Source organism: Antrostomus carolinensis, unplaced genomic scaffold (genome assembly GCF_000700745.2).
Source record: "Antrostomus carolinensis isolate BGI_N321 unplaced genomic scaffold, ASM70074v2 scaffold22076, whole genome shotgun sequence".
NCBI lineage: Eukaryota > Metazoa > Chordata > Aves > Caprimulgiformes > Caprimulgidae > Antrostomus > Antrostomus carolinensis.
The window spans coordinates 75,931-92,034 of NW_010322778.1; the positions used below are offsets into that span (position 1 = coordinate 75,931).

The 16,104-nt window shown below is 39.0% G+C and overlaps 1 protein-coding gene across 1 annotated transcript in view; it reads right to left on the reverse strand.

The window, feature by feature from the left end:
• The window catches only part of SLC1A7 (solute carrier family 1 member 7), a 57,562-nt gene extending 42,586 nt beyond the window's left edge, over positions 1 to 14,976 (reverse strand). The window contains exons 1-2 of the mRNA XM_010170380.1: positions 14,836 to 14,976; positions 13,679 to 13,758 (exon numbers count right to left, since the gene is read on the reverse strand). Coding sequence (XP_010168682.1) covers positions 13,679 to 13,758; positions 14,836 to 14,976 — 221 coding nt within the window. The remainder of the gene's footprint in view (positions 1 to 13,678; positions 13,759 to 14,835) is intronic.
• Between the last annotated feature and the right edge of the window lie 1,128 nt (positions 14,977 to 16,104).

The window sequence follows — 16,104 nt, forward strand, 5'->3', positions numbered from 1 at the left end:
TGCAGCAGAGGTAACTAGTGTGACAGAAGCATGAACAAAGGTCTGGGTTCACACAAAGCCCTGTGTTTTTCAAGGCCTGCAATGCCACTGCATGACCTGTGGAAGCAACTCTCCAAAGGCTGTGGAGTAACACTGGGCATGTCATTTTAAGCAATTGCTCAGAAACATTTTCAGAAAAAAATGCTGGTATGAGGAGTGATCATTCATTAACTATTCTGTTTAACTCATTAACTATTTTTCATTTGGCTTCTTACTTTTGGTGTCAGAGGGAACAGGACAGAAGACATAAAGATTAAGAGACATATTGCTTATCACAGTTATTGTATGAAGTAAGTAATACACAGTTATATCACAGGAGTTCCTCACTGTTGATCTCTAGAGCTCTAACATTCACATAATGTAGCCAAAGAATGACAAGAAAAAGTACTTTTCTTATTTCCTAGGGAACAGAGAAGTAGGGAGGAATAAGCTTCCAGATGGTTCAACTTAAGATCATTGTATCACGTTCAGGTTTTCCCTTTAAATCTAATTTTCATCAGACACTCTTGGCTACATAAAAACTTCCTCAACTGTTTCCAAGTTTCTTCTAAGATTGAACAAAGAAGTTCCCATGCCATCCACTACCAGACTCTCATGAAACACAATGGAATGAAAACCAGTGTACCTTTAATTCTTGTCAAGCCTCAGAATCTGGTTAGCCTTGGAATAACAGGACGGGTATTTGATTTACAGACTGAAATAATTTGACTTACTATGTAGCTAAGGAGCTTCCACATGCATGTTTCATGCGTAGCTTCCATAACATGTTTTAATGATTGCCAAATGGACAAAACAGGATTAAGACAATGAAAAACAATCTGCAGCTTTTCTCAATAATTACAGTAGATGTCACTCATTTAATCAGTCTGGCAAAAAAATTTCCACAGAAATGTAATTTCATGTTCAGGGACCATTTCTTAGTTTGTATAGAAAAACAATTATGTCAGGCCTAAGGCTTCCAAAATATGTGTTAATGAGTTTTGGATGAGATATTATATCTTGTAGTGCAGGATTTAAGTGAAATTTCTGATTACTATGATTTAAGAGGTTTCTTGCACCTTGCTTTGAAACATCTGGTGCTGAATATAATAACAGACACCATAATAAACTAAATAGCCCCATGACCTCTTTATCTCCTGCATAGATTGTTGCAATTACATGTAAAAATTATCTTTTGTGGCTTTTCTTTCTGCTGTCTAGAACAGTCTGCTTTTTTTTTTTTTTTTTAATTCTATCTTATTTATCAAACAAATCTTGGATGAAATTGAGTATTCTCAGAAACTACACATGATTTGAAGCACAGCCTCCCAAATTGTTGCATCTGCTGTATATCTGTGCAAGTATCTGTCCTATGGTCCTTATATGTCTGTGGCTTTCAAGCCTCTTCAAAGTTATGTTTTGATAACCTGAAGATCTCTACACAATGTAAACCTGATGCTCCACAACATTTTCAGGTTTACAAGCTTTCTAAGGTTTATATTTTTATTCTTAACAAGATATTTGGCTTTTTTATTGTGACTTAGGGTAATTCTAAATCTACTTTGTTTTGTTTTCTGGCAAATAAATTCTTCTGATGCAGCCAAATCTGTCTTGCCTCTTCTCTGAACTATCTAGCCACATTTTTATTGGAGGAAGAAAGTCAGAAAGCCAGTAAACCAAACAGCAGCATTTTGATCAAAAGCTGAACATGGCCAATAATTAAAAAATGCTTATTTACTTGCAGCATTTTAATGGGACAGATATTTAAGACTATTATTTCACTAAGACTTAAATTGTTTCATTGCTGATTACTAGTAAAAAAAAAAATCCTAGCTAAACTATCTTATCTAGAATAGCTTGATTAAAGTTTGTTTACTTTTCTGGACAGTCTCCATGTGATTTATTAAAGGTTACAATAAATTATTTCTTTGTGGGTCCTTGTTGAGGGAGGAAGGTGAAGAACGAAGCCAGGATCAGTGGAAGATTTAATGAAACCTAGATTAAGCTTTTAAGGGGAAACCAAAAGGGAAGAAGAAGATCTTAACAACTCCAGGAATTATTCTTATACATGACTCATTAAAAATGCAAAGTCAGTTACTAGGCTGTTCTAAATACTGGTAATAGTAAAAAACAGTGAAGCTATTAAATAGTGTTTTATGTCTGCTTTGAGAGAAATCTGTGTAAACCCCCTCAAATTACTATAGCAATTTTGATGTAATGAGGAAGGGAATTATTTCTATATCTTGGAAATCTAATTAGTCCCATACAAACAAGTAGCTAAACCCTTATGAACATCTCTAGGCTTGTTCTGGCTGTCACTGACAACAATCAGAGTACTTATTTATTTCTAAATAAAAACAGAACTATCTTCTCTGCAGTTCTCTAGTTTTGTTCATTGCTCTCTGATAAAAAGCACATTTTTTTTACCTGTCTCTAGATCAAAACCTATATCCCCAGAAAGAGAAAATACAAGAAGCTGCTGTTAAGACTCCATTCTGCATGTTTATTTTGTCTTCCTCTCCACCAGAAGCCATCTGGATGTTGCTTTGAAATAGATGGATTATGGATAAAGTTATCAGAAGGGATTAGTGTGATTAGAAAGACATTAATCCTGTCAAGAAGTAATGGTCAAGTATTAACCACCAACAGTTGTTCCTAGAATCATGTTTGTTTTCATTCATCCTGTACCCTCCCTTGCATTCCCATTTTGTAATTGCATGCTGTAGAAAAGACCTTTCTAAGCAAGTTCTCCCACTGAGGCTGGGAAGCTCCTCTAACAGCTACATTAGAGATGATTATATTACAGTTGAGCATCATGAAAGTGAAGTGCTGGCTTCACTAATGCTGCTTGATCATCCAGGCAGGCTGTCGCTTACCTTTTTGTCAAGGTCAGTACCTTCCAAGTTTCAATATGGGAACAGTCTCTATTTCCATAGCACAAGCCATTTAATCATCTTCAAATGCTTTACTAATATAACCTACTATAATACAGGAAGGCAGTATCTCCATTTTACAGACAAGGAAATAGAGAAATTAAGGCACTTCATTTAAAGGCAAACAATTTGCAGTGAAGAAAGATATTCCTGAAGTGATCTCTGCATTGCAGTGGACCATCAGACTTCTCCTCATCTGTGCACAGCTATCTGTGCTTTCATGACAGGCTGCTTCACCTCCATGGAGGTACCATTCGTGGAGGAACAGTTTGCAACAAAGAAAATAAGACTCTTTACAGTAATGAGAAAAGAAGATGAGAAACTTTCTCTGCCTCTTTCTATAATTTGATGGTTGATTTTGCTGCTAGTCTCTAGTGGAGTTAAAATTATTTCAGCAGTGAGAAAGAGGGATCAGAATTGCTTTTTCTTTCCAGGATATTCTTTTGCTTTCTTCTAACATGACAGAACACCTATAGAGCAAGACATTGCCATGGCTGCAATAAAGAAGCCTGCTGCTCTCATCACAAGCTGGAGTGACAGTGGTACTGGTGGAAGGACCGTAGCCTGTCCCTGTCTCTACTTCACCCTACATGGTCTGCTCTTACTTACAGTGATAGTACAGTTTAGTTTTTTAATCTCCAGATGTCCTATCACACTGCAGAGGAAAAAATGCCTCCTGCCCAGACATGTGCAAACAGCTAGTTAGCACATCTGTTGGTCTGTACCTATATACATAATACAGACAATCAAGTGGCGTCTTGGTTGGAAGCTGGTGCCACCCTACACCTCCAGTCCCATCCACCCCCTTCTAAGCGACGCCAGGACCTCTCATGTGGCATGACACCATTTGTCTAAGTACAAAGGAAGAGAAAATCCTGCAATAATCCATGCTCACACCCCGCACTAAGCTGGATCAGGTATGTGTTGTGCACTTGTAGAAGGGCAGCCCATCTGTACAGATAAAATGGATGTTTGTGTACAGTCCAGACAGGCAATAAAATGACACCTAGGCTCTCTGTGAATTTTACTCAAACCCCAATAGTTTTGCAGACTACTGATGTACTAACAGGCTTCTGCTGATCTGAACACAACTAAGCAAGTATCATGACCATTTGTAGTCAGTGGAATGATCCCCAAGTCATGTATTATTAAGAGTTTCATAGTATCACAGGGTGATTTTCAAAGGAGACAAGAAGTCTAGAATCCTCCTGAAGATCCAGGGGACAAGGAAGGTTTGCCTTCTTTGAAAATCAAGTAATCAAACAGCAGTTTTAAAGTTTAGATGAGCTGAAGTAAATGAAATAGTGTCTACGCTCAAAAAACAACACAAAACAAAACAAAACAACCCCCAAAGTGGTAGCTGTTTTACAAATAGGACTGTTGCAGCAGCTTCTATCTGGTTAGATTATCAACCGTAAATAGCACTTGAAATATGAATTAACTTTTCAGAGAGCTTCAATATATAGCTATTTTACTAAACACAGTGGAAGCTCAAAGGTGCCAGGCATGATGGAAAATCTGGCTCTTGATCTTCAAACAATGAACAATACATTAAAAGATCTTGCTGTCTGAAATACACTGTTTGCAGTGATTGTGTTTAATTTTACAGCTAGGCTGCTGGAAAATAAACTGAAATCTACAAAATAAACAAAATCTACATTTCTAGTACATCATAACATAACAGCTTTTCGAGATTCTGTTTTTTAAATAATGCTTTATAAAATAGTAAGCATTTTCTTTTTTACCCAAAATATTGAGATCTCCTTTTCCTTATTATCTAACACTTGTAACTGTTAATGATAAACTGACATATATAGCAAAAATCCTGCCAGGAATTCACATCATGCATTCTGTTTTTCTTAGTGTGCAATAGGAAATCTATTTTTATGGACTAATTCAAACAAGACAGGAGTTTGTACAACACAGTGAAGATCAATGTCCAATGGCTATTCCTTCACTGCTTCCTCCCAAACAGCCCAATACGTGAGGCTGCTGCGATACATCTCTGAATGCTGGAAGGGATGAACAGCAACCTTTGATCACTGACTGCTAGCTTGTTGACTTTAGCTATTCTGATAAAAAAACAGTAGTTCCTAAATTCAAAGGTCAGGATGCAAACGAAAACAAATTATCTATTAAATATGGATGTGCAATTTCACATGTGTGGAAAGAGCCAAGAATCGTAATAATAATTGATTTTCTGTTCTGTCAGTTATTTCAAGTGTTTTTAGATTAAGAAAAGGGCAAAAGGCTTTGAAACAGAAATTTGGATTATAAACAAATGTCAGAGTTATTCAACTGCTTATAGTTCATACATGTTTCTATCCTAAGAAAACAGTGGGAATCCAGCCAACCCCTCAAGCTTCATATGTCATTGCTGTTTCTTTTGTGAGACACTAAGTATTTCACTGCTCTTAGAGGACTACAGAAAAATTCTGTCAGGTCACAAACTGCTCATACCCCATTTGTTATCACTTCAGTGCTTTCCACGCCCATTTACTTTGTGACCATAGATTTCTACTGCACATCACTAGATTGCAGGATCACTTGGAGAGGAGTGGCTGGAGAGGTGCCCGGTGGAAAAGGATCTGGGGGTTTTGGTCAACAGCCGGCTTAACATGAGCCAGCAGAGTGCTCAGGTGGCCAAGAAGGCCAATAGCATCAGGAACAGTGTGGCCAGTTGGACTAGGGAAGTGATTGTCCCCTTGTATTCAGCACTGGTGAGGCTGTACCTCGAGTACTGTGTTCAGTTCTGGGCCCCTCAATACAAGAAGGACATCAGGGCTCTGGAGCGTGTCCAGAGAAGGGCAATGGAGCTGGTGAAGGGCCTGGAGAACAAGTCTGATGAGGAACGGCTGAGGGTTGTTTTGTGTGGAGAAGAGGAGGCTGAGGGGAGACCTTATCACTCTCTACAACTACCTGAGGGGAGGTCTCTTCTTCTGGGTAACGGGTGACAGAACGAGAGGAAATGGCTACAAGTTGCACCAGGGGAGGTTTAGGTTGGATATTAGGAAAAATTTCTTCACAGAAAGGGTGGTCAAGCATTGGAACAGGCTGAGTCACCATCCCTGACAGTATTTAAAAGATGGGTAGATGAGGTGCTTAGGGACATGGTTTAGAGATGGGACTGGTAGTGATAGGTTAGTGGTTGGACCCGATGATCTTAAAGGTCTTTTCCAACAACTGTGTTTCTATTCTATGATCCCTACTGACACTGCCTAAATAATTTGTACTGAGTTGGTCCAACTTTGTTATTATGACACGTGTAACTCTGCCACATGTTATTTTTCACTGAAACAGTTTGGATCTCTGGGATGCACAAGCAAAAGAAAACACTAGCAAAGTGTATGGAATCTGACCATTAGACTCCGTATTCCTAAACACAGCTAAGAACATCAATAATGCTACAGATGATAATGTAGTGAGGCACAGAGAAGTGATTCTTAATAAGGTTTCCTAAGAAGGTAGAATGGAATTCTCCTCTCCAAGCTCAAGCAATCTCAAAGCATCCTTTGGACATGAGTTCTGCAATACAACAGCAATATGGATAATTTATAGTAGGATGGTGTCAAGTGAGCTTGCTCTCTAACCAGTTCTTCTTACCCTTAGCAATCCTTCCCTTTCAGTTTCATCCAAGTACAGTTTTGCTTTTCACTCTGAAAGTAAATATATTCTCCCCTCTAGGAAATTAAATATATTCTCCCCTCTAGGAAAGTAAATATATTCTCCCCTCTAGTCATCTCCTTAAAACTCATAGCTCTAGAATTACTTCCTCCTCAATAAAGACAGTAGATCACATATCCTAGGAAAGGGCTAACAGCTTGTTCTCATGGGGGTGAAATGTATTTTTATTATTCTTTACATTAGAGTGATACACATGACAGGTAGCTCAGAAATGGGACATTATACACATTTTACATTATCTTCCGGGTACCCACAGATTTTCCCATAGTAACCCAGCAGAACGTTTACCCTCCTCTGTTGGGTAAGACCTCTTCCCGAGTACCAATATTTTTATATTGGCAAGGTTGCACAGGTGTAATAGAGGGAAAAATCCAGACTCTAATAATGTGTGAAGAAAAAGCCCAGTGTTTCCAAGAGCAATTTAATTCTATGGGAAAGTCCAGCTGCTTTGGTATGCTATAAAACATTGTTCTGAGCAGGCTCCTCGGAGAGCGGTAGGCAGCATTTTGCAGCTGCTCCTCAACACCTCACTAGATAACACAGTACATAAATTTGACTGCACTTGATTATGCCCCAGTTTGGCAGCTGCACAAGCATAAGAACAGAGCAACTGGTATTTAGGAAAGAATGACCAGAGGGAATAGTTTAACTCATACATAGCAGAAAAGACCATGCCAAAACTGACCAGAAGCTTATGTTCTCTATCCTGTCCCATTCAGTCTTCAGTTAAATTATGTGAATTTGTCAAGACAACATAGAAAGGATCTCTCAGTACCAGGAATGGATTAGAAGAAATAGTATTGCACATATTGTCATTCACATAAAACCAGTATTATTGAGTGAATTAATTTTGTCTCTCATCTTGGTTCAAATTGAATGATAAATAAAAAAAAAGATAGATTTCATAGCCTTTGAGAGATCTGTATTTCCCTTCTGAATAGACATTATATTGGCCATAGCAGGCACCGATTTATATTCATGGTAAAAGTTTTAGATTGCAAATTTCAATACTGGCCTCTGAGTGTTTGGGTCAATTTTTTCATCCCTAACAAATGGTGAGCTTAAGTAGTAAACCAGACAAATAATCTCCAGTCTGTGGTCTATTACCAGTTTCATCTACAGCTGACAGCAAACAAAATAGTGCACAACACAATTTACCCAAGCTAGTGGTCTGTCTCATAGCATGTTTTTAACCAAACTCTAAACTCCCAAAGAAAATACTGATGCTGTGCAGTTATTTAGGGTGTGTATGTCTGCACAGACAACTGCAGACAGACATGAACTCACTCTACCTTTGCTCTGAGCTGCCAAGGCTGGTCCGGAAGCTATAGAGCCATATTAGTCCTTCGCATATGAGCTTGGGCGCAAAGCCACGCTAATGCGGCTGTACGGCTTCCGGCATGGATCTGGCACTAGTCTGCCCACTTTGGCTCATGGGCCAAGTGAGTTCACATCTGCTTGTACCCAGAGCATCTCCACATCCTCTTGCACAGTTTATACAATTGTCAACTCTTCAAATGTCACTAATGAGTCCTGAGAGGCAAAATTTAGTATGGCTCAGTACAGCTGAACAACAGCAGAATTCCATTAGAACAGAATGAGCAATATTTTTCATCAGTGATGAAAAATATTACATTTTAAATGTAATTTAAAATGTAATATTAAATTTAAAATATTAAATTTTAACATCAGGGATGTTAAAATGCCAATGTGTTCCCTAAATCTGAGAATTGTGGGAAAAAAATGAACCAGGGAAAAGGGTACTATAACAGAGTAGTTTCTCATTAAATACTAGGCTGTAACAGCATGAGTAAGAATGACCCACTCAGGAATCTGAGCAGAAGGAGAAGAGATTACCAGAACTGATGGCATTGTGGACAGGAATCCCCTTAAAGAAAGATAGTTCTATATTTACAATATCATATTTAATTCAGCAACAAAACCCCAATAATAATAAATGTTTATTATTACCCTCAAATGAGCCTTCAAATAAATCTAAAATTTTATTAGCATGCACTTGCATGTATCAGGCACAACCTACCCAGAGGAACAAGCTTTATAATTTTAAAAAATACAAGTCAAATCAATTATTTAGATTTTACTATAAAGGGAATAATCTTTCTTTAATAGATTCTACATGTGGGAAAGGACCAAATCTCTGCTTCTCAGTATTTCTTAAATATCTAGAAAATGGTCAGTGGTAAATTCATAAAAAATGTAATCATTATCCTAAGCTTAAACAAAGCAAACTGCTTTTCCTAAAAGGAATATTCACTGGGGTTACAAGCCTGTTAGACAGATGGACAGTTCAGTCCTGCCCTGACAATTCTTTCCCACAAATAGTCTCACTGCTTAGTGCTGATCGTAGTCTTAGAAAACTGGGCCCTGTATCTATAACCAGATAAAAGCTTAATCATATAAGAAGGGTATTGAAATAAAGGATCCATTTTCTATTACATATATAGGTAGGCATATAAGACAAAGAGAACTGAACAGGTTCAGCTGGTGTAAACCTGTGTATCTCTGGCTTTAGCCTGCTTTTCTGAAGAAGCAAGGCTTATGCAGTGTATGTGAGAGCCCTTACTCATAACATTTTAATTAATTTTTCTCTCAAATTGCACAGAGGAGATGGAAGGCTCTGAAAGAATTAGGTTCCTGTAAGGTCTGTGAAACTATGTGACTGAATACAGGAAAGAAATAATCTGTGTGCTTCTAGTATTATCTTGAAATAAGAACCAGGGGCTGCAAGCTCTGCCTCTTCTCGAACCTGCCTTACAGATCTGCAGCACACACACACATTACGATTTCTCTCTGCAGATGCAGGAGGTCTGGTGCACATGGTGGTTCTGCCTACCCAGAGCTCTGCAGCGTGCTGGGAGCCAGACCTCCTCTCCCCTGCGAGCTCACTGCCACCTCTGCGCTTTGAACAGAGAGCTGACTTTCCTTTCTGGGGTAAATGCCACAGCGTAAGTTCTCTGCCTACTGGAAGCAATCCATGCCAAAAAGAAGCACTATAAATGTCTCAGCAGTGGTAATTTTTTCAGTCAGAGTTTGCAGCTTCTTCCAAACCTCAGTCAGTCACAAGAAGACACGAAGTTGTAGCAGATCAGGCTTCAGTAATGTCCTCCCCAAAAACCTTAAGTCAATGCAATTACGCTTACTGAAAATCAAGTTTCTGGCCCATTAGAAGTCAACCAGTACAAAACTGGCAACCTGAGATGAAGACGATGGGGCAGGGAATGGGCACAGGGACAAAGACACTCCAAAGGGAGGTGACAGCACGTGAGTTATGGCACAGCACCTGCCAGCATTGCTGGCCTGCGCTCCAGCCAGCACCCACGCCTGGCACTGCCGGCACAGGCAGGATTTGGTCAGAGGGTTTAACTTATCTTTAGCAAATGCGAGAAGATGTTAACAGGAAAGCCGAGTGTTTGTTCCTCTCCCAGTTTTCTGCATCATGCAGAGCACAAACACATTGACATCAGATTTGATTCATTTCAGCATTTAAGAAGTCGAGAAACTAGTGATGCACAAGTGTCTCTGCCAATTATTTGGCGGGGGGGAAGAGTTTACAATTAACATACTGAAACAGCGTAGATATTTTGTAATTTTCTGGGTAGGTAACACTATCAGAAAACCTCAGAAAAGCAGCAACGCCCCAGACGCACGGGTCCTTCCTGCCCTGGAGTGACAGAACATCCCTAACGACTCGTGGCTCCTCAGACAGAGCCACCTCCTGGCTAGAGGCTGTAATACCGACCCAGCCTCCACATGCCGGGAGATGCTTCAGGTGGAAGGAAAGATGGTTTAACAAACTTGAGCACCTTGGGCCAGCTGATCACCAGATGTCTGTCTGAAGACCTGGACCTATGGTTTTTTAAACATAGAGATGCTGTCACCATCACATATGTGTTTTCCTGTTTGAAAACCTGAGATATGTGCTGAAACCTTTTGCATATAAGGGAGAAAATATATTATTTGTATTGCAGTTGTCATATGAGCATCAAGGCCTCTGTCCCAAAGAGAATCAGGGAAATTCAGATCTCCTGCAGTTCATCTTTCAGGCTTGTTGAGAAGCTTCCCTTGTCCAACTGCAGTAAGAGCTCAGGCAGAGTGTAAGTGTGTAACTATGAATTCAGATTTGGCTCTTACTCACTCTGAGCTCTCTTAATATTCCCATTCCTAAGTTTAAAAGTAGTATCCTATGTTTATAAATATAATAAGTACTGTACATCTGGAAACTCCAGGATCTAAAACTTGATCTCATAAAACTCCCCTACTGAGTATTCCTAGGGCAGATACAAACCAAGAGACTATTTATTATCATGTCTTTTTTTTTTTTTATGTTGCTAATAGAAGCAGCATCCTTTGTTATGTGGGTACCTGTTCACACCACTGAGAAGAGAAAACTCTATACACGAGACACTTGGTGGATACTAACAAGTATGAATAGGGCTAAACTTCAGGCAGAGGATGGGGGAAATCAATATATACTTCTTTTAGAGTCATTGTATGATGATATGAAGCCTGTTTATGTAACCAGGTAACTGAAATAATATCAACCTCCATCCTTAATGAAGGTCCACGTCACAACAAAAACAAAAGCTCATGAAGGGCTCAAACTGGAGGGCTAGTTTTACTGATGGGTGCTTTTTAAAGATTTTTCTCTCTGTGGGAAAACATAAAGTAAGACTATAGGTGATAGGTGATATGAGAAACAGGCACAGGAGCTCTGGGACACAGCACTTCCAAGTACTGGGACAGATCTGGGTAAGACAAGGAACTGTACATTGAAGAAACATAACTGATTTCTTCTGCATTCAAGGAACTTCAAAATAAAGTTCTGTCTCTGACAGTTCAGTCAGAGATACCTGAATATCATCAGTTTCTCCTTCCTAATGGCTACAGTCTGCAAAGTTCCTGTTTTAAGTCTCTATCAGGTCAAAAGAGGGATAGCACAAACCTTTGGTCACTTATTTTTAAGGTTGGATTTGTGCTAGTGACCTGTAAGTGCAAGATTTTCTAGTCTATTATCAGTCTTCTGAGCCACACGCTTGTCACCTTTCACTTCTGCCACAGCCCTTCAAGATAAACTCTGGACTTGGAGACGGTGCATTTTGCACTGAGTGCCTCTTTTAGCCTTCCTTTCTCACCTTCCCTTTTCTTTACAAGTATTTTTTTAACTTGTTAGTTCAAGGAAAAACTTGCATTAATTACCAGGAGGAGAGTAAAATTAGAGCTTGTTGCTGTACCCCTGGCTTTTGTAAACAATAATACAGAGTTATTTAGAATATAATTTAAATGTCATTGCTCCCATAGGACAGGCTGAGAATATTCCAAATCCACAAATAATTTTAGTTTAAATGTGCATGCAGACTGGTAAAAACACAGAGCACTGGTTTACTCATTTTATGAAATATATGTGTGGGAAATACTGCGCTGCTTGTGGGGGGAAAAAAAAAAAGAGGACAGTATAAGAATGTAATTATATCTGGAGTATTTTTTGTTTGCAAAAGCCTGAAATTTCAGGATGCAATAGCAAGTGATGGTTAGTTTGTTATACAGGGAGATAGACTCATGCTGTTTTACAATGAGAGCTAATCCCTTTGAAGACCTCTAAAGTTTCTTCTCTCTTCCTTCAGAGGATGGAGTCCATCAGTTCTAACGGTGAGGCTCAGAGACTCACTCCTGACACACCTGTAGGTAACCTAGAGCTATCACAGACTGTGTCAGAGCAGCTCTTCCCTACTGTGCTGTGTCTCCTCCTGGCACCTCTAAAAAATAAGGGGATTTAAAGAAATACACATTTTAGGGAAGCGCACATGACTCTGCTCCAACCCTTTTCTGGCCTTAATACGTCACTTCCTCATGTGAGATTCTTGTTGGCTTTGGAAAAATCTCCTTTCACCTTTCAAAAAAAAAAAATCTATCATAGTTTATCTTGATGGTCTCTAGCTGCATGGGACAGAACCAGGTATGAGTCTATGGTCATGTTATAGCCAGCTCTAGGCATGCAAGCACCATGAATCCGCTTCATTCTGTGAAACACCATGAGAAGGTGGATGTAAAGGTAGATGATTTAAAAATAAAATTAGTGCTGGGTTCTGTTTATTTTCAGCAACTCTCAGCAATCTGATGCCTAGAAAGAGCTTTTTCTTAAAATGGAAGATAAGTTTTTGGCATACACATTCAGTTCTAGAAGCTGAGGCTTCAAGAAAAGGCACCAAAGAGTGCAAGATTTTTTTCTAAGGTCTGGTTAGGTAAAATTAGCTTTGTTACCCTCCATCTGAGGTGGTTATCTCTCCTCTCAGTGTTGGGCTGAGAGCTTTTGGCCATCCAGCTGGTATTTGTGATTGTAGTCAGTTGGAAGACAAGACAAATTTAGGGGAGAGAAAAAGCTATCCTAAACTATGCCTGCCCACTGCAAAGGCAGCTACCATGCATCATCCCTCAGCACCACGATCTAGATCATTAATCCTGCCAGCAATAAAGTGGCAACACTAAAGGTTCTGCCTTTAATGCACTAAGAAATCACTTTCACTTCCAGCTGAACCCAGGGATATATTATTAATTCACTGGGGACACACTGGGTTTTTTTCAATATTCATCATATTACAGCACATCTCTCAAAATGCTACAGAAGACTATAAATTAAATGTGCTTTTTCATCTTATTTGTATGGGGTATTATTTAAATGGTTTAGATTTAAGTTAGGCTTTTTGATAAGGTGCATTATTTATTCCATATATTTAACTTCTAGTTAGCTTGAAGGAAAAAGTCCTCCCATTACAAGGAAAGAAGAAAACATCAATTAAAAAAACCTCCTCTATTTTTAAAGAAAATAATACCCACATGATATATTGCATAAATGTTCCTATTGATTTAAAAATCTGTTTGTAGCTCCGTGATAAATATGCATGTACAGCAGTCAGCAACGGTCCTGGCACTTTGACATTAATTCAGTTAAACCCAAAATAGTGGTGATGACATGTCTCATTTAGGAAATTTCAAAAGTTATTGGAACAATCATTGTCCTCACTTACCTTGAGACAACCAGTGGGAGAATCAGCATTTTCAGCATCCTCATCAGTAACTCACCAGGAAACTGGAAATAATTAATTTCCTAGAAATACACGGAGAGATGCTTATTGTTTTGAGATAAAGACTACCTGTCTTCATTAGTTCTGCTAGAGCTGTCAATCAGACAATATAAGTAAAATCTGCAGCTCTGGTATGTTAAGGTAGCAAAGATAGTAGGCTTTAAAAGATCATTTTAAAATTAATTAGATTACATAGTGTTGTACTTCAACACAAACACACTACACTGTGCGTTCCTTTACAAAGGAAGACACAAATGAAATATGCCGGGGACTACTGTTGATGTGTGGCCCTGAATAGTCTCTTCATTCTGCATTTAGTGTGTTTTGCTAGGTGTCCATGAAGCTACTGCTTGGCCATAAAAGATGTTCAGACTGCAGTTAGAAGTAGTAGAACAAAGAATTGTTTGCTCAGTTTAGTCACATTTACTAAGTGCCATATTTTTTAATTGAGATTTGTATTTTGTGCTCAAACAATGCACTCAGCAATTCATGTTGCCCCCTCCACTCTGCCTGACTAATACAGCAGAAAGAAACGAGTACCTGCAAAGAGCTTAGCTGAAGTATGCTGGAGGAGAAATCCCCAAGCGACTTTAACTACATTGTCTGTAAATGATGGGAAATCTCATATTTATTAAAACAAAATACCTTTGGTATAATATAAACATCTGTACCTCTGCATACCTGATGACAAAAAATATTCCCAGTGTTTTCTTTAGACATACATGTTCCACAGTAATACAAAATCCAATGAATATGTTGCACTACTGGTTTTTAACAGGTCTATATTAGATGCTACATTTCATCTAGCTTAAACACCCACTATTATTATCCATACTTGCAACATTATAATATGCCTATGCTAGACTTACTAGGTGCCTTAAAGACCAGAACCCTTTGCAGTTGTATTGTTTGAGAAGGTGTGAAAAGACCCAAAGAACAGTGTAGATTAACAAACAAATGAAATTAAACAAATTTAACAAACACACCTACATGCTTTTTATCTTCCAAAGCCCATACTTAAGTTCTGCAAGTTGCTATGTCTTTTGATACATAAGTACCGCATTTTTCTCTGTAGTGATACGCTGCCATGTCACACGTACCTGCTGGGAGAGCCGCCTGGTCCTCAGGAAGAATCCGAGAAGACAGCCAATGGTGACCGACAACACTGAGAGAATAAGCAAACCATTTCTTTTACAAACATCCTTGGTCCGAGCGAGGACTGCATCAAAAGCCACTGCCATGCTGTCCTCCGTGCTCTCCGGAGAAGAATTAGCATCCCATGGAGAGAGAATTCACTCGCTCCTCTTGTTGGGGACAGATCTAGCACTGTATAGATCAGATCAAAGCACTTCCAGTTCTGCTTAGCTGACCTGCAAGGTCACCCCTCTGCCAATAGCCACCAAGCAAGCAGCTGGCATTATTGTTCCAAATTAATACCAACAATCCTATTATCGACTACATCATTAAGAGGCCTGGAAGAAGATTAAGGACCTCTGGAAAATTAGAACAGAATGCAGTAGTATTTCTAAAACAAGACTGGTTCAATACAGAGTGACGCTCCTGGGAGGAAGACGGTGTTTGTGTGCATTCCTCAGTCTCCCCCGTTTAGGATCTGGACACCCAAATCTAGAAAGGGAACAGCGTGAGTCAGGCATTCAAATGGCTCAGAGTAACGTTACTGCAGCTTTTCTAGAGGACAGAGCAGGTAACATTTTGAACTGGACTGTCACAACAGGGCAAGCTGGGTGAAACTGAACGTCATCAATTAAAGCAGGCTTTTTTGTTTTCATGGTGAGAAAAGGCTGAATGAATAGCGTAAGAGACATGCATTGAACAGAAAATAGCTGTACACTGAAACACGCAAGGACACCTTCTGGCAGTTGGCATTTATTATCTTGGAAGTGAAATGATTTCACTTTTCTTCCAACCACTATGTTGATTAGAGTAGCGCCAATTTACTTTCAGAGGATTACCAGACTAAGCCATAGGGATTGCTTTCCTTTCCTTTGCTGTGTCCGCATTCAATCCCAATGCTGATTTTTAGGCTGGTGAGGATCTGATAAAAATACATCACCCTAAGTGTTCACCATGCCACGCTTTCTTATCAAACACTTCTCTAGTTTCTTCGTTATTCTAAGATTATTTAGGGTTTTTACAGAAAATATTCCATACAGTACAACATTGTGTGTTTACAACATCATATTTTATACTGCAGTACAGTATTTGTTGTTACATGCTCATGTACGGGTAAAAAGGCTCATGAGAGATTGAACTGTTCTCTTTGAAGGCAGGATCTGAACACTGTATGGTCAGTGAGGTGACCATAAAAAAAGAAAACAAAAAAAAAAAAGAAAGAAAAATATGTGGGT